The sequence below is a fragment of the Desmodus rotundus genome, chromosome 13, assembly GCF_022682495.2.
Source record: "Desmodus rotundus isolate HL8 chromosome 13, HLdesRot8A.1, whole genome shotgun sequence".
In the NCBI taxonomy this organism is placed as follows: domain Eukaryota; kingdom Metazoa; phylum Chordata; class Mammalia; order Chiroptera; family Phyllostomidae; genus Desmodus; species Desmodus rotundus.
This window is the reverse complement of record NC_071399.1, coordinates 22,172,668-22,190,884: the sequence shown is the minus strand read 5'-3', so window position 1 is coordinate 22,190,884 and position 18,217 is coordinate 22,172,668. Positions and strand designations below refer to the sequence as shown.

The window sequence follows — 18,217 nt, the reverse complement described above, 5'->3', positions numbered from 1 at the left end:
CTCACATTACCTGGATTAGGTATTTATAAGGTGTTCTTGTCAGTTTGGAAGTGGACTGGATAAAATTTACTTTTACTTTGTTGTCATTTATATCGTTCCTTATTCCATTTGTGCTGTCACATGCCCTATGTTAAAAAAGAAAATCATTATTGCCACCGACAACTAAGATGCTAAATGATGATTACATCTGGCTAATAGTAAGATTCTTTTTATATACAAGGGTGTGTGCATAATTGGTATTGATATGAGAAATTCATTTGTACCCACTTGTGATAATTGCACAACAAACACAGATACCTACAGATTCTGTTTTCATTTACTTGTGATCTTTATCTATGATAACAACCTTTGTAGATTGGTTATTTCTGTACTTTGTTTATCTATAATAAACTTTGTAGATCCTGTGAAATGTTATTTTGCCTAAATCACTTGAGACTTGAGTCTTTAATAACAAAGCATCGATATTCACTAAAGTCAATCTCTTTTTGAGTTTCTGTGACTTGGCTAGAAGCTTGACACTAAGGGATTAGTGTTAATTTTCCCTGGGGGTGTTCCACTAGGGCATTACTGTATATTGACTTGATGTTGCCACACAGACTTCAAGATCTATGATATTTTGGGGATTTCGTTGATTGACCTATGTTTCATTGCATAGTGTGAAATGTGCAAAGCTTGGTTAACCTGTATATAGATAGCGTATTGTTGACTAGTTATCGTGTATTTAGGATTGCCTGTACTATTTAAGCTGCTTACTGCTGTGTGTGCTGGTAGGAACATATAATTTTCGTATATTATATTTACTGAGATGTTGCCTTTTTTTTATTTTACAAATACTTTGGAATTGAAATGTTTGGGGGGGTTTGTTTTTTTGCTTCTGTGAGGATTAATTTGGAAAGGTTTTTAATGACATTCCACTGATTTCAGATTTTGCTTGAGATTGACTTCAATAAATTGTCCTGTATGTTCCAAATTAAATATGTGGACTTGTTCATTGCCTGTACTTTCTTGCTATAACTCACTGGGAGGGAGGGGACCTAATTGCGGGGCCGCATGACCCAGTATGTACATCCTTAGGCCTGCTGTAGCACAGCAAGTCCTGAGTGAGCGCTAAGTACATCTTTCTTCAAAATGCTATGCTGCTAGTAAACTCGGACCTGAAAATGCAGAGGTTTGTTTTGTGTTCGTGGAAGAAAGGCCCTTAAGAGAACGTTGCTACCTCCTTTGGTGTGTTACGAAAATATCCAGGCACTAGCTATTGGCCGAGGAGATTGCCATCATTTTCAGCCCATTGGTTTATCAGACGGAAAGGTAACTGCTACTGGGCAGGACAGCGGGAGAACAGCATTGCTTGCATTTCATTCCTTTTGCTGGGTGATGCTCTGAGAACCCTGCGAAACTGCCACTCCTTCCTAGGTGGCTGGCTGCCTCCCCCTCGTTCCCCGACCACCCACCAGCGGGGGCGGAGACGGCGCGGAGATCCCGCCTCCCGCGGGGCGGGGCCGGACGGGACGGGGCGGGGCAGCGCGGCTTCGAATCAGTGCGGCCTCAGTCACGTCAGCGCGTCTGGCCGCCAGTCTGTGCAGCGGGATGCAGCAGATGAGGAAGGCGGCGGCCTTCGGGGCCGAACTGGGCGTGCGGATCGTGCTGTACGTAGCCTTCCGGTGAGTGGTTTGCAGGTCGGACCGGTTCTCACCCCCTCTCGCAGGGACGGGGCAGGAGGGCCACCGCGGCCTCCAGCGGTCCAGCTCTCAGAGCCACACCCGTACCTCTCCCCCCGGGTCGGGGTCCTCCGGAAGCCCCGAGGAAGCTAACCAGCGTGCCCGCACGTTCTTTCTGCTTCCCTTCAGGGTAACAGACCATCTGCCCCCCTTCCAGAGGGTCATCCAGCCTGAGGAGATGTGGCTGTACCGGAACCCGTATGTGGAAGCCGAGTATTTCCCCACCAAGCCGATGTTTGTGCGTGAAGAACTAGCCCTTCCGCCCCTGACACACACACGTTGCTGAGCTTTAACGCTGGGAAGCACCCCGGCTCCTCACTAGTCTCTGCAGGGAACTTACTGCTCCCTTTGTTGATGGCCTGAGGTGTTGCTTCCTGGTGTGCGAGAGTTTGCTTGCTAATGTTTGAGATCCAGATTGAGAGAGCAGCTGGCCCGTGTTCTGTGAGCTGCTCCTTGGGGTGGCCTGGGGTAGCCGGTCATTTACAACGGGGCCGCTTAACCCCCGACCCCGAGATGCAAACTGTGTCTGTCCCGGAACGGTGGGGTCTGACGCCTGCCTGCCACGGCCATCCCCCTTCCCGGTAGGAGCTCCTTGGACAGCTAGTTCTGCGGTGGGGTTGGGCTTTTCACGTTTGGCATGTTTGGTTCAGGCCATCGCATCTCTCTCTCCGCTGACTTTGATCCTCCTGGCCAAATGTCTCAAGAAGGCAGATGCGACAGACAGCAAACAAGCTTGCCTGGGTAAGAGCCAACGCATTCCAGCCGGTGTCTCAGCACCAGACTGAGGGGCAGGGGCTGTGGCCTCAGCGTCCGGAGGCCACTGAGGTCTGGGTTCCTGAAGTAGGTGTCTGTCCCCTGCACCCCACCTGTTACCCGTGAGACAGGAAAACCGCGCAGTAAGAACTCGGCTAACCTCGCAGGTGCGCCTCGCAACGCCTCCAGCCTCGTGCGGCAGCTCCCCCTGTACCACACTGGCAGGGTCGGTCGCTGGGGGACAGAATCACCTTCAGGCTCCACTCTGGTTGGAGCCTGACCATCCCTGTCTCGGAAAGGCCGCGGCTGCGGTCGTAACGAGACGGTGACCATGCAGTTCCTCCTAGGCTGATGCCACTAACAGGCAGTGTCTTTGCTTTCCAGCTGCCAGCCTTGCCCTGATTCTGAACGGTATCTTTACCAACACGATAAAACTGATAGTGGGCAGGTAAGCGCCGAGTTTGCCACCCCAGCTATTACCTCGCCGGAGGGATGGTTGTGGGCACTTACCCTTTCCTCTTTGTTCTCAGCCCGTTCTTCCCCCCTCCTCACACCCCAGCCCCGCAGTGACACTTGGGTTCTTTTCTGCCCGAGTGGCACTTCCCACTGACAGCCACAGCAGTGTCCTCTAACGTACCCCATGAAGCTGGACTGTGATGTGCTCTTTGCCCTCAAAATTAATCACATGCTGGAGTGACATTTTCCCCCATGAATAACATATTGACCCTGGAAATAAGGCATTTCTCTGGGTGGTGACTATCCTAATCCAGTCCCATTATTTTGCCTGAGACACAATTTGACCAATAGTTAACAGGATTATTGATGTCTGATACACCAAAAAGTAATTTCTAGTCTTGTAAATAATCACTGTTCAGACCATGCTCATTTCTTCCAGGCCACGCCCCGACTTCTTCTACCGTTGCTTCCCTGATGGGCAAGCCCATTCTGACTTGACGTGCACGGGAGATGAGGACGTGGTGAATGAGGGCCGTAAGAGCTTCCCCAGTGGCCATTCTTCCTGTACGCATTCCGTGTGGGCTCTGCCATGCTGTTTGGGGAACACTGAATTTAATGTAGGAGCATCTCACTACTCTGGTTCTTGTACCCAGAAATTAGACAAACCCCACCCTCTTTTTTTAAGGACCCCAAGATTTCACAAGCCTGAGCCTTGAATATTAGGGTAAATATTTAAGAACAGGGGAGGTAGTTTACCTTCATGAGATTTGAACATTTTATTACAGTATTATTTGCTAGATCCTACCATCTTGTACTAGTCATAAAAGTATTAACTTACCTTCATTGATACTGTGTGTCAGGTGTTTCAGAAAGCATTTTAGATTCTTACCTCATCTGACATTGTACTAGCCCAGTGAAGTGGATACTATTATTTTTGTGATTCCCATTCGTACATGAGAAAAATAAGGCATCAAGAACTTAAGTAAACTGCCCAAAGTCATACAGCTAGTATTCCAAAAAACTATTCTTAAGATAAATACTAGCTTCATGACACAAAATAAAGTCCTTTACTTTTCCTTTTGTTTCATCTTCCTTATAATCAGTGATCTACTCCAGAAATAAACAAAAAAAAGGGATAAAACATGTTCATGCCCCCTGGCTCTCTGTTAGATTAGTGAGATAGCTTCCTTTAAAACACATACACTTACAAGTTTTTCCTCTTCTAGTTGCATTTGCTGGTCTGGCCTTTGCTTCCTTCTACCTGGCGGGGAAGTTACATTGCTTCGCACCACAAGGTCGTGGGAAATCTTGGAGGTTCTGTGCCTTTCTATTACCTCTGTTGTTTGCAACTGTGATTGCACTGTCCCGGACTTGTGACTATAAGCATCACTGGCAAGGTAAGCAAGGTATTCATGCCATGGAAGCTTCCATGTATCACTCATCACCATATCTCTAGGACTTGGCACAAAGGAGATGCTCACTAAGTATCTGTTGAATAAAGAAAGAAATGAGTATGGGATTGTCTGGGTTCTGTACTAAGAGTATGCATTTATAAATATATGGAAGATGAGAAGGTGCACTGTTACCTTTTAAAGAGATTACCAAGGAGGAATTTTCCTAGATTTTCCCATTATTTTGAAGCATCATAAATTCAAAATAAACTATAAGAATGTTTTTACAACAAACCTCAAAGCTCCATTTGCTTACTATCTTAAAAATCAGATTCATTGCATGAGATTTTGTTCAGAAATGAAATTAAAATTCAAGGAAACATGAAATTGTAATTAAATTATAATTAAACCAAAGAAATTTAAATTGAATGATACTGTAAAACATCCAGATTACAGAATATCTTCACAAAAAACCTGACAATTCTGCCCAAAGGGCATTAGGCAACCTATTTTAAAGAATAAACATTTTTCATAAAGAGAGACATCCCCTGAAAAGCTTATTCCTTCCTCTAGAACTCTAAATGGTGAAAAACCATGAAAATTGTTAATTGCACTAAATGAACCTGTTATTTTTCTGAATTAAAAAAATTTCAATCTAGTGTACTTGGAAAAAGACTTCTTATATTTACTTAACTAAAGATGTGTTTTGACTTGGTGTTCAGAGAACAATCTAATACAGATAATCCAGTGTGAACTATATGATCAAACTGAGAAAGCCCCAAACCTGGGTTTTTGCAGGCCCAGCAATCAGAATAACCTGGAGGGCCAAGTTCTCTATACTTTGATCTGACGTGATTTAAGAGTCTAATATGATTAAGAGAAGACTTCATCTCCTCTCTCTTCTAGATGTACTAGTTGGATCCCTGATTGGCCTGACATTTGCCTATGTCTGCTACAGGCAGTATTATCCTCCTCTGACTGATGCAGAATGCCATAAACCATTTCACAATAGAGTTGTACTTCCCAACGAACAAAAGATGTCTAATGATCCTTATCATTTTGATATTTAGAAATTGCTGCTTCCTCTAAGGATAACAGTAGGTGAGTCAGCCCCTCCTGTCTGGAATGGTAAGATAACAATGTCTGTTACCTTTTGACCTCTTAAGAGGTACAGTGAGGACATCAGTAGTTGATTTTTGCTGCCAAATGATTATGCAGTTTTGTCCCCACTCACATGAATTTATTAGCATGAGGAGTCAAAGATCTTTTTTACTATGGTATGCCACACATTCTGATAAAGAGATCTTTCAATAGTCCACCAACAGCTTCTGAATCTGGTTCATCAGATTGGTATCCCAAGATCTACAGTGTTTCACATTTAATTTAAATGCTGTTCTTGGAAAGATCTTGTTACAAAGAATCCTTTACGTAGCCCCACTTTATCCTAGGAGCTAAGTTAATTATCAAAACTTCATTTTCCATACTTTAAAATCTTAAAATTTAGGGGCATGAATAACTAAATTATTTTGGTTTGGTTTACTTTCTCTGGTGACAATTCCATAAAGCCTTAAAGAGGAAAGTGTCTGTTTCTGGCTTGTTTACCATTGTTATACATATCGTACCCAAGTCCCCCCAGATAATACTGTGGGCATAAATAATCTGTCAAATTACTAAGTAAAAAAGAAGATGGTTAGGAGTATGGTTTCAGTGCTGACAACTGATGACTGTTACTACCTCATTTGTCCTTAACTGCGGTCAGGAGTTTCTTTCCCTCCCTGCATCACCGAAGATCTGCCCAAATGCATCAACTATGCCAACTGGCTAAGGCAGGAAAGAAAAATTGCAGATACCATTATGTGGAGGACAAATAAATCTTTTTCTGTCCCTTCTTCATAATGAGCTATAAGGAACGCTTACAGGATACTGTCAGAATTGATGCTATAGTGTCTGCAACTACCTTTCTCTTTATTGAGATTATATGTTAAATATGACCTTGTCTTATGTATTTCTTCACATAGCATTTTCAGTGTATCTCTTTTCTTCAATAAATGTGATATTCAAATAAAATGGTGAATGTGCTTTTTTTTTAATACTTAAGTACCATTTGAGAGCTGGAACATTTTCACAGTAAAACAACTGGTTTCCGCATATGACATATGTGACTCGGCTACAGTAGTGGCAGTCGCAGTATTTACCTTATAACCGCCATGCTTTAAATTCCTTTTTTTTTTTTTTAAATTCTGAACTACATCTTCCTATGACAATGAAAACACCAGTAAAGGGACTTAAATGTTAGTTCTTTGCCCACAACTTTTATTTTTTAATTTGTTTAGTAACCCATAAGGGAAGAGAAAACCGTGATTGTACTGATACTCTTTACGATGGATGAACCAGGTAACGGTAGGCAGAGGGTCAATATGGTTTTATTTCGGTATTTACTAGAGTTTTAAATATAGTCATGTAAAAAAACAGACATTTCAAAAAGTGCAAAATATTAGAAAGCAATTCAGTGCTATTAGTCTTTCCATGCAAACAATCTCTTTTGCTAAAATAGGCAATACCAGTTCTGGAGTTTGGAATATGTATAAAATGACATTCTACCAGAGTTTAAAAATAGGCTTGGTCAAGAGACTGCACATGATGCAACTGAAATAGTGCAAATAATATTCAACTAAAATCCCTCCCGTTGACGTGCCAACAGACATCGAGGCTCAACTACAACAAGAGGGTACATGCGGCCCACACAGGGGGAACACCTGGAGCGCTCAGCTTGGGTGAACCAGGAGGCTGTGCTCCTGGGCCCTACAGGACACCTACTGCAATAGGCCACTCTACCAAGCCCAGGAGACAGCAGCTCTACCTAACACATAGAAACAAACGCAAGGAAGCTACCAAAATGAACCAAGAAATATGTCCCAAATGAAAGAACAGAACACAACTCCAAAAAAAGAAACCTAAAAATGGAGACAAGCAATCTACTGAATGCAGAATTCAAAACACTGGTTCTAAGGACACTCAGTGAACTTAGGGGAAGAGTAGATGAACTTAATGAGAACTTCAACAGCATAAAAAAGGACATAGATACCATAAAAAAGAACTAGTCAGAAATGAAGGATAAACTAAATTACTATTGATTCCCTGTAAATTATTCTTTAGAGTAGATGAAGCTGAAAACCAAATCAGCAATATGGAATATAAGGAAGCAAAAAACACCCAATCAAAACAGCAAAAAGAAAAAAGAGTTTTAAAAAATGAGCATAGTGTATGGAGCCTCTGGGATAATTTCAAGCATACCAATATTCCTATCATGAGGGTGCCAGAAAGAGAAGAGAGCAAGAAATTGAAAACCTATTTGAGAAAATGATGAAAACTTCCCTAACCTGGCGAAGGAAATAAACATACAAGTCCAGAAAGCACAGAGCCCCAAACAAGATGAACCCAGAGAGGCCCACACCAAGACATATCATAATCAAAATGCAAAAGATTAAAGACAAAGAAGTTTAAACCCAGCAAGAGAAAAGCAGTTAACTACAGGGAAGCCCCCATAAGACTCTCAGCTGATTTCTCAAAAGAAACTTCAGGCTAGAAGGGATTGGTAAATAATTCAAAATGATGAGAAGCAAGGACCTACAGCCAAGATTAATCCACCCAGCAAAGCAATCATTTAGAATATACAGACAGATGAAGAGCTTCCCAGACAAGAAAAAGCTAAAGGAGTTCATCGTTATCAAACCAGTATTATATGAAATGTTAAAGGGTCTTCTTTAAGAAGATCAAAAATATAACAATAAAATGGCAACATATACATATCTATCATCAATTGAATCTAAAAACTAAATGAACAAGCAAAACACACAGATTCATGAATATAGAGATTATTTTGATGGCTGCCAAATAGGAAGGGGGTTAGGGGCTGGGTGAAAAAGGTTGAGAGAATTAAGAAGTACAAATTGGTTGCTACAGAATAGTCATGGGGATGGATGTAAAGTACAGCATAGGGAATACTCGATACTATTCTAGTAACTATGTATGGTGTCAGAAGGATATGAGATTTATTGGGATGATCATTTAGGTATACAGTGTCTAATCACTGGGTTGTATACCTGAAACTAATATAATGCATTTCAACTGTATTTGAAAAATAAAAAATGATTTAAAAATATATATATAACTAAATAAAGGATTTAAATCAAGCTTCCTGGAGCTGCCAGGTTGAGGAATCAGAATCCTCTTACGTGCCAGCATACCAGGACCCCCAAAATCCAAAACATCACCCTATGAAATGTGTTCATCTAGCTGTTGGTTGAACAAGAAATAAGCAAATGGAGATTTGTGGAAGTTGCAAATAAATATAAAAAGGAAAAATGGTCATGTCATTAAGACCCAAGGCTTTGTTTGATGCTAGATCTTGGAACCTAAATATCCGTGGAGCTTAATGATTAAGGAAGTGGATGTGCAAGGAATAGAGAGGTAGGTTTGGATGTTTTTATGTCTACAGTTGAATGCAGGAACAGCCGGCCAAATGAGAGAGATGCATAAGACAAGGTATGGGAAAAGAGTATGGAGTTTCTGGGGCCTCCCCTGGTGCACCCCTCTCCCTGTACCTCCACCCGTTCACCAATCCAGAAATTCTCCAAATTGAGTGAAATTTGCTACATTAGCTGATATTTGACATCCATTTGGTTATCATTTTTAAATGTCTTGTTGTTATTTCCAGCCAGAAAGGCATCCATTGCCTTATTACACTGTATCATGATTAGAATGCTTATTTGTATTCTAGATCTTTCTTAACTTTTAGAATAGTTGCTTTTTATTTCCAATGAAATATGTCCCCTAAGATGCAAGTAAATTAAAATGTAAATATGGTGACTTTGCTTAATTATAACCAGGACAGAAATGACTGCTTTCATGATATGTAGTCGTTTGAAACAATTAACATTTACTGACTCAACATTAACTTTGTACATTAGAACACGTATCGATTCAGCTATTGAGGAAGCAAAGGGAAACTAAGAGACTATTTTGCCACCCACTTCAGCGTGCCTTATTCAGCAGATGTTGAAATTGGTCGTTCCTAGGGTACTTAAGACTTTCTGGCTCTAAGTCATTTGCCTTTCTTACTTTTCTTTATAAAGCTGTACAATTCATAAATATTTCAGTTTCCAGAGGAAAAAATAATCAAGCTTATTACCCTGTGTAATATACAACCATAATACCATAAGTGGATAGACAAGATATAAAGCTCTTTTACAGTTACCTGTGCCTCACCACCAAGAAAGAAAAATTTCTTAGTACAAGAATTGCTTTATCTAGCTATCCAGGAGTTGTGCTCTTCATCTTTGGTTATAAGAACTCACTTTTGCTTGTCCTTTGGTTTATTCCTAAATAGTACCACTTCCGCTAGAGCATAAAGCTTCCCTGTAATATATATTGAATGCTACTTAATTCTCAATAACGCTTACTTCGAATTCAGAATTTACATATAAAGAAAATAAAGTATTCAATTTATCTGAAACTACTTAGTGATTTAGTCAACATTAGTCTATAAATAGATGGGAAAAGAAAGGCCAGGCTCTAACCTGTACCCCAACCTTACCTCTACCATCGCTAGGGTGACATTAATTAACCTTCCCCTACCTTTTCTCTCCAGAAAGAGATAAAGTCCACTGCTGTTGAAGGGATGGCTTAAGTGAATGTTCATGCCAGTGCTTTTGATACCGTGGTACATTTAAAAAAAAGAAAAAGAAAAACACAGCTTGCCTGCCTATCATTGGCCTATAGAAATCTGAGGGGAGTATATCACAAAGAAATCTACGAAGAGAATGACTAACTCTGGCCAGTGAGAAAGAAAATACGGAACAGTGGTTAGCAGATGCCTTGGAAAAAATTAGTCTACATTCACCCATTTTCTTCAAGGCACATCTCACTTTGTGTGTTCTGACACTGACTCTGCAGTAGGTGTTCACTGGCCCATATAGGTATGTCTTTCTTTTAGAATAAGAAACTTTCCCCCCTAGTCAAACCTACCTGCTCAGCCAACACTCCTGAGCCAGGAGCATTTTAAATAAGCATTCTGTTTATGGGTACCTAAGAAGGTAATGATGTTTACAAAGTGTTTCTAAAGAGGACACACAATACTACCTTCATCCAAGTTGATATGGTAGGTGACTTACACAATTCTTTTCACCATAAATGCACCACTAAGAGATTCTATTTATTCAAGGCTGTATAATTTCAGGTTTCTCAGCCTTTATAAAAGCTTTACCCTCAAGAACATTAGCTACTATCAAATAAGTAAGTCAGACTTCTATATATATATAACATCTTTGCTTTATAAAGATGCACCTAATGTGAACTAATTAGTCCACTTTATACTCTCAGATGAGCTCAAACAGCTGTGAAAACAATGAGCAGCACAGCATCAGTGATTCTTAGCAATAACCCTGTCAGTCAGCTGGAGAGAGAGTAAACAATACTTTTTAAAGCTACATTTTAGTCTTTCTTCAGACAGGATTTGTAAAACAAGACGGCTCAAAAGAATGACTGTTCAACAGTCTTTTCCATTTCCACCTAGACTCAGTTTTCAAATGCAGAGAACACTAATGAGAGATGAGTGTACCAAGTTCCTGCTTCTAAACTAGAATATTTCCTAGAAAAATTTCTACCAACCCAAATCAAACTCAAAACAGACAATACCATCTGACATAATAAGCAATAAAGTGTGGCACCTATATACTACCATTAAATTAAGGATGCAAACCACCCCCAGCTAAGAAGAAAGAATGGCAAGTATATATATGAAGCCAGTGGTTAAAAAGTAATAGGGTGTTTTCCCTTTGTTTTTCCACTCACTTCCAAAATGGAAGATTATCTTCCAAAGCCCCCGAATGGTAAGTGGCAGGCAACATGCAAGAAATGATACAGCTGAGGAGAGAAAAACTGCAGGAACAAACAGGTGGGTTTTCTGGAAAAGGATCCCACAAGGTCCATCTAGGGGAAAGAGGGAAGAAGAGGTCACCATGTAGTCACAGCTGGAAGACACCCAGGGAGAATGCCAGAATCTAATATACAACCTTTCTGCTACATATCTTAAAAGGCTGAGTAATTTAAATCTCACGATGGGCTGTTTGTAATTAAAATTGTAACTGTTGCCATGATAACTCTTAGATGATCAGAACTAGTAAGATTCTGCATTTGGATCCTAAAAATGACAAATGTTATTGGACCAAATCACTAGCAAAGCACATGCGTGCACACACACACTCACTCCTCACACTAATCAAAACACCACAGCACCTTTCCCCCGTGAATTTTAACCAGAGTCCTAAAAATGAGTAATAACCTAGGTTTTGGTGATAGGCAACAGAAAAGTATATTTATAAAGAGCCCATATATTTATGAAGAGCCCAAGCCTCCATAGTTCTTTATAACATGATATGTACACGGCATTTAAAAACTTACAATAAACAACCATAGAAGATTCAGTTTTACTGTAAAGGCTGATCAAGGAAGACACCCTGGGTTTGGTAGATTTCTTTGAGGACCAGCAATACTGTATCTTCAGACTCCCTATAAAGAGAAAAAGTTATGTTGTAAAAACAAGAAACTAACATTTATACAAGATGCTTTATTAACTCATATATTAACTCATTTAATCCATACAATCACCTTGCAAATTAACTTTTTTTAAAAAGATTTTATTTATTTACTTTTAGAGGGAGAGGAAAGTAAGGAGACAAACATCAGTGCATGAGAGATACAATAATCGGTTGTCTCTCACATGCCCCAAGCTGGGGACCAGGCCTGCAAACCAAGCATGCGCCCTGAATGGGAATTGAACCGGCAACCTTTTGGTTCGCAGGACGATTCTCAATCTACGGAGCACACCAGCCAGGGCACAAATTAATTTTTTTACCGTTGCAAAAAATCATACTCAAAGGTGATGTAATTGGCAGCTGTTTGGAAATCTAGCATTATATCCAGTCATATAAAAAAGCTAGCAGTAAATGACCAAGAACTGTTCCCTTTCCATAGAAGACATTTTTGGACAATACAAAAGAGCTATATAGTTGCTCAACTTAATTTTTTAAATGTTTCTTTCTTGAAAAGATAATACAATCACATGGTTCAAAATTCAAGATATGTAAGGGTATAATAATGAAGTCTCCCCCCACCTCTGTTTTTTTTAATATATTGTATTGGTTATGCTATTACAGTTGTCTTTAGAATGCTAAAGAAACAGTATTCTTTAAAGAATGCTATTACATTCTTTACTCCCCTTTATTCCCCTCCGCCCTCCACACCCCCTCCCACCAGCATTCCCCCACACTTAGTTCATGTCAATGGGTCGTACACAGTTCTTTGGCTTCTCCATTTCCCATACTACTCTTAACCTCCCCGTCTATTTTGTACCTACCATTTATGCTTCTTATTCCATGTACCTTTTCCCTCATTTCCCACCCTCCCCCTCCCTGCTGATAACGCTCCATGTGATCTCCATTTCTGTGATTCTGTTCCTGTTCTAGTTGTTTGCTTAGTTTTTGTTGTTTTTTAGGTTCAGTTGTTGATAGTTCTAAGTTTGTTGTCATTTTACTGTTCATATTTTTTATCTTTTTCTTAGATAAGTCCCCTTAACATTTTATATAAGGGCTTGGTGATGATGAACTCCTTTAACTCGACCTTATCTGGGAAGCACTTTATCTGCCTTTCCATTCTAAATGATAGCTTTGCTGGATAGAGTAATCTTGGATGTAGGTCCTTGCCTTTCAACATGGAATACTTCTTTCTAGCCCCTTCTTGCCTGGAAGGTTTCTTTTGAGAAATCAGCGGAGAGTCTTATGGGAATTCCTTTGTAGGTAACTCTCTTCTTTTCTCATGCTGCTTTTAAGATTCTCTCCTCATCTTTAATTTTGGATAATGTAATTATGATGTGCCTTGGTGTGTGCTTCCTTGGGTCCAACTTCTTTGGGACTCTCTCAGCTTCCTGGACTTCATGGAAGTCTCTCTCCTTCGCTAGATTAGGGAAGTTCTCCTTTATTATGTTTTCAAATAAGTTTTCAATTTCTTGGTCTTCCTCTTCTCCTCTGGCACTGCTATGATTCAGATGTTGGATGTTTAAAGTTGTCCCAGAGGTTCCTAAGCCTCTCCTCATTTTTTTGAACTCGTTTCTTCATTCTGTTCTGGTTGAATGTTTCTTTCTTCCTTGTGATCCAAACTGTTGATTTGAGTCCCGGTTTCCTTCCCTTCACTGTTGGTTGGTTCCCTGTACATTTTCCTTTATAGGAAAATTTTCCTTTTTCATAGCCTTCACTTCTTCCTCTATTTTGTGACCATATTCACCCATTTCTGTGAGCATCCTGATTACCAGTGTTTTGGACTCTGCATCTGATAGGTTGGTTATCTTCATTGCTTAGTTGTATCTTTTCTGAAGCTTTGATCTGTTCTTTTTTGGGCCATATTTTGTTTGTCTTGGCATATCTGTTACCTAGTAAAGGGTGGTGCCTTAGGTATTTGCCAGGGCAGGGCAACCCACATCTCTGTGTTGTGGCGCTATACGTGAGGAAAGGGTCCAAGAGGGAACAATGCCACTTGCTCAGCTCTCGGCCAGCTTCCACTCACTTCCTCTGCTGCCAAAAACAAATTGGGCCCTTCTGGTGCTGATTCCCAGGTGGATGGGTTTGTGTGATGAGCACTTTGAATGATGTGATATGAACATAATGCAAAACATACACTGAAAACTACAAAACACTGCTGAGAGAAAGAAAAGAACAAAGTACACTGAGAGAGATGTTTTTCATCAAAAGACTCAGTATTATTAAGATGTCAATTCTCCCCAAACTGATGTATAGGTAAAATATAATCACAAAGACCCAGAAAGCTTTGTGATTAAAATAAACAAGCTCATTCTAAAACATACTTCTGTGGAAATGCAAAAGACCTACAACAGCTAAAAACAACTTTGAATAATGAAGTTGAAGGACTCACAACACCTGATTTCAAGACTTACAAATCTATAGTAACCAAGACAGTGTTTTATTGGCATAAAGATAGACAAATAGTCCTGGCTAGTGTGGCTCAATGGATTGAGTGCTGGTCTGCAAACCAAAGGGTCGCCAGTTCAATTCCCAGTCAGGACACATGCCTGGGTTGCGGGCCAAGTCCCGAGTGGGGGGGCCCATGAGAGGTAAGCACATATTGATGTTTCTCTCTCTTTCTCCCACCCTTCCCCTCTGTCTAAAAAAATAATAATGTAAATTTAAAAATCTAAAAAGAGAAACAAAACAGACAAATTGATCAAGGGAACAAAATAGAGCCAAGGTAATTCAGTGGTTTCTACATCTCAAAAAACTTTTCAACAAATGTTGCTAAAATAATAGGACAGTCATATGCAAAACAGTGAACCTTAATCCTTATTTTCTATTAAAATTTATTGAAAATTAACTCAATCAAAATGGATCATAGACCTAACTATACAAACTAAAACAATATAACTTATAGAACACAGGAGAAATCTTAGTGACTGGATTTGGCCACAATTTCTTGAATATGTGAAAAAAGCACAAACACAAAAATTAGATTTCATAAAAATCACAAACTTGCCCTGGCTGGCGTGGCTCAGGGGACTGAGTGCTGGCTTGTCAACCAAAAGGTCACAGGTTTTGATTCCTGGTTAGGTCACATGCCTGGTTTGCGGGCTAGGGGGCACAAAAGAGGCAACCACACATTGACGTTTCCCTCTCTTTCACCCTCCCGTCCCCTCTCTCTAAAAGTAAATAAATAAAATCTTTTTTAAAAAAATCAAAACTTCTCTTCAAAACAAAATGAAAAACAAACTACATCCTGAGAAAAAACATACCTATAACGGGAATATTAGAAAGAATTCTGCAAGTTACTAAAGTAATCCAATTTTTTTAATGGGGAAAAGATTTGAACAGATAATTCACCAAAGATATATGGATTGCAAACACATGAAAATATACTCAGTATCGTTATTCATTAGGGAAATGCAAATTAAAGCCATAATGAGGTGCCGTGTGTTGTCACGATTATCGAGCAACTGGAACTCTCAGATACTGCTGATGGGAATGGAAAATGGTGGCAGAAAAACAGTTTGGCAATTTGTTTTAAAAAATCATCTCACCCGTCAATTCTACTCCTAGATATTTGATATTTACCCTAGAAAAAATTACAGAATACGTTCATACAAAGTCTTGTACACAGCAGTTTTGTAATAGCCTACAACTGGACACAACCTAAATGTCCATCAGGAGGAGACTGGCTAAACAAATAGTGGTACATTCATACAGTGGGATACTACTCAGCAATAAAAAGGAGAGACCTACTGATACATGTGGCATGGATGAATGAAAGAAGCCATACCAAAAAAAGAGTACATTGTAGTATGATTCAATTTATATACTAGTCATGTGCAAACTAATCTGTAGTGACAGAGGCAGATCAGTGGTTCCCTGGAGACTGTGAAACAATTAGACCAAAAAACCAAAAACGGGAGAAACAAAAAAACAGCACTCACCAGTAGCACAGATGGCTCTGTAAAGCAAATAAATACTCATTGAAACTCTCAATGGGCTTCTCCTGTAGCACGTAGTCAATGCGTTGACCTCCATTAAGCATTCCCACACTGATGGGGGGTGCTTCTTCTTTAACTGCTGCAGAGGTCTCTTCTGCGTTAACATCTGGATAGAAGAACCATACTAAGAATCCAAAAGCTGCCAGTCCTCCAAGGTTGTCATTATAATCAAGGTTGTCAATGATTATGAGCTCCCCACAGACTCCACGATTACTCTAAGTTCCAGGGGTGTCCAACCTTCTGACATCTCTGGACCACACTGGAAGAAGAGTTGTCTTGGGCCACACATTAAATACACAAACACTAACAAAAAATGATGAGTAAAAAAAAGGTTTTAAGTAAATTTATGATTTTGGGTTGGGCCGCATTCATTGCCACCCTGGGCCGCGGGTTGGACACCCTTGCTAGATCATTGAAAACTAGAATGCAATGTTAACTGAAATTAAGAGGACAGTATCCCATTAGTGCCCAGCCAGGAAAATAAAACTGATTCATGACGACACAGACATTCCCCGGTAAAAGCAAGGTGCCTCAGAGAGTAGGCTCTTAACACCACACCCATAGTTACCAAGTGGAAGATGTTTTAAAGCCTCATTATCAAATGGCCAGCCTCTCTTGACATTTTTCCTCACACAGGAAAATAATAAATAAAGTTGAATAATTTGTGCCTATTAGATGATAGGAAAGGCTAGCAGAGCTGAAGGCCATTAGGATTCATAGTATCAGTCCATTACAATATAAAGGGCAAAGTAGTTAAGTCCCTCAGAGAATAAGAACTATATATCATGGAGTCCCTCTTATCTGGCCTGATGTAGGAAATCAGTGTGTACAGTATCACCAACCACTAGGCTTCTCTGAACTTGACTCAGGTTCTGTTTCAGTTTCTTCCACAGTTTCTGAAGCTTGTAAGGCAGGGTATGGAGCTCTGGTGAAAGACTTCCAGGCCATCCGCAGTGAACCTAGCAAGTTGTTCTTAAGGTCCATGCTCATCCTGGTCAAGCCCTCTCTCAGTTCTGAAACACATATGAATAAAGAATATCACATGGTTTACAATGGGTTTAGGGTCCAACACAACTAAACAACTAAACAAAGTGAATGAGGTCTGCAATTATCAAGTTCTGTACTCAGTCTTACCTAAGTGCATCCGCTTCCTGCCTTTATGATGTGGGATCAGCATTGGCTCAAATTCCACTCCTGGGACCACCATTGGTTCAATTCTATAAGCCACAGGATCAAACTACATAGGAAAAACAGTAGCTATCTATACTTCTGCTGAACAAAGATAGTTTGAGGAAATGTTAATGTGTATCAGGCAAGAATGATTATGAGCTCATTTTTTAAAAATGTACAGTTATTCTGCCACATCACCTCCAGATTCATACTATTTATAAGTTACCTCATTACCAGAAAACAGTATATAAAACATGTATCAACACAACAGAAAATCATTATCCCCTTTACCAATAAACTCTAATATTCAGGTAAAACCACGAGAGCTCTCCAATGCTTACAGGGTGATAAATATTGAAGAAACCTTTGCATGTTGGAAATTTGTAGTTGGGATCAATTCTTTTTAGTCCTCGAACAGTAAGAAACATTCCAATGGGAGATCCAAAGGCAAAGAATATTTCTGGTTTATAGATGAGCCGGGGGTATTTTACAGATACCTGGCAGGAGAACAATAAAAGCATCTCTCAATGACAAGAACTGTATCTGTTCTTACCATAGGAATGGCAGGCAATAAAATGAACAAAGAGAATTAGTATTGTTACCTGCCCAATGCTAACATCCAGATAGTCACTCCCAGTGCCATTAGCACTACTGCAGAGCTCCGATTCATTGGGGATATTAGCCATATTGACCCCTGAAGCTGATTGCAGAGTTGGTCTAGTAATACCCTAATGAATAAAAAATAGTTTGTGGAGCTGCTATGTAGTAAAAATATCCAAAGAATTTTATACAGTTATCTACTGGTTTGAAACGTTGCATGGGAAAGTTCTGGAATGACAGCCAATAATTCCAGGAAGTATCTCAGAAAACAAGATAAAGCTGATGAAAACAAGATATGGTTTATAAAAACAAAATTGCCTTAAATTATGAATTGACATCCCTACATGCTCTAAAATGAAGTTGTACACAGTCATTTGGGCACAGCTGAAACCTTAGGCAACCATCATGAAAAGAAAACAATAGCAGAGCACTGTGGAAAAGAACACTGAGGACTGCTAATAAGTTCAATGAAGTGCTATGCCTTTCAAATTAAAGCAAAAAGAATGTCTCTATGAATCTAGAAAATGATGCAAATACTG

The 18,217-nt window shown here is 39.9% G+C and overlaps 2 protein-coding genes across 6 annotated transcripts in view; one reads left to right on the top strand and one right to left on the bottom strand.

Annotated features, from left to right (window-relative positions):
- Positions 1–1,066: 1,066 nt before the first annotated feature.
- PLPP5 (phospholipid phosphatase 5) lies at positions 1,067–6,339 on the top strand. 3 transcript variants are annotated; one of them, XM_024562664.4, is made up of 8 exons: positions 1,499–1,661; positions 1,848–1,956; positions 2,369–2,459; positions 2,856–2,919; positions 3,367–3,491; positions 4,154–4,324; positions 5,225–5,419; positions 6,078–6,339. In XM_024562664.4, exons 1-7 carry the CDS (start codon positions 1,588–1,590, stop codon positions 5,386–5,388), a joined length of 798 nt encoding a protein of 265 aa, XP_024418432.2. In that variant the 5' UTR covers positions 1,499–1,587; the 3' UTR covers positions 5,389–5,419; positions 6,078–6,339. The 3 variants fall into 3 exon arrangements, with proteins under 3 accessions (XP_045053074.2, XP_024418432.2, XP_071076265.1); XM_071220164.1 differs by having other exon boundaries at positions 1,500–1,661; positions 5,225–6,338; XM_045197139.3 differs by lacking the exons at positions 5,225–5,419; positions 6,078–6,339 and having other exon boundaries at positions 1,067–1,661; positions 3,367–3,544; positions 4,154–4,282.
- The window catches only part of DDHD2 (DDHD domain containing 2), a 27,434-nt gene continuing 13,512 nt past the window's right edge, over positions 4,296–18,217 (bottom strand). The window contains exons 12-18 of one of the 3 annotated variants that reach the window (XM_053916405.2): positions 17,681–17,806; positions 17,420–17,575; positions 17,043–17,145; positions 16,751–16,921; positions 15,852–16,014; positions 11,780–11,887; positions 4,296–4,415 (exon numbers count right to left, since the gene is read on the bottom strand). In XM_053916405.2, the coding sequence (XP_053772380.1) occupies positions 11,806–11,887; positions 15,852–16,014; positions 16,751–16,921; positions 17,043–17,145; positions 17,420–17,575; positions 17,681–17,806 (801 nt within the window). In that variant the 3' untranslated portion in view covers positions 4,296–4,415; positions 11,780–11,805. Of the gene's footprint in view, positions 4,416–6,872; positions 11,309–11,779; positions 11,888–15,851; positions 16,015–16,750; positions 16,922–17,042; positions 17,181–17,419; positions 17,576–17,680; positions 17,807–18,217 lie in introns of those variants that run through there. The other 2 variants (XM_053916404.2, XM_053916406.2) reach the window with 2 other exon arrangements.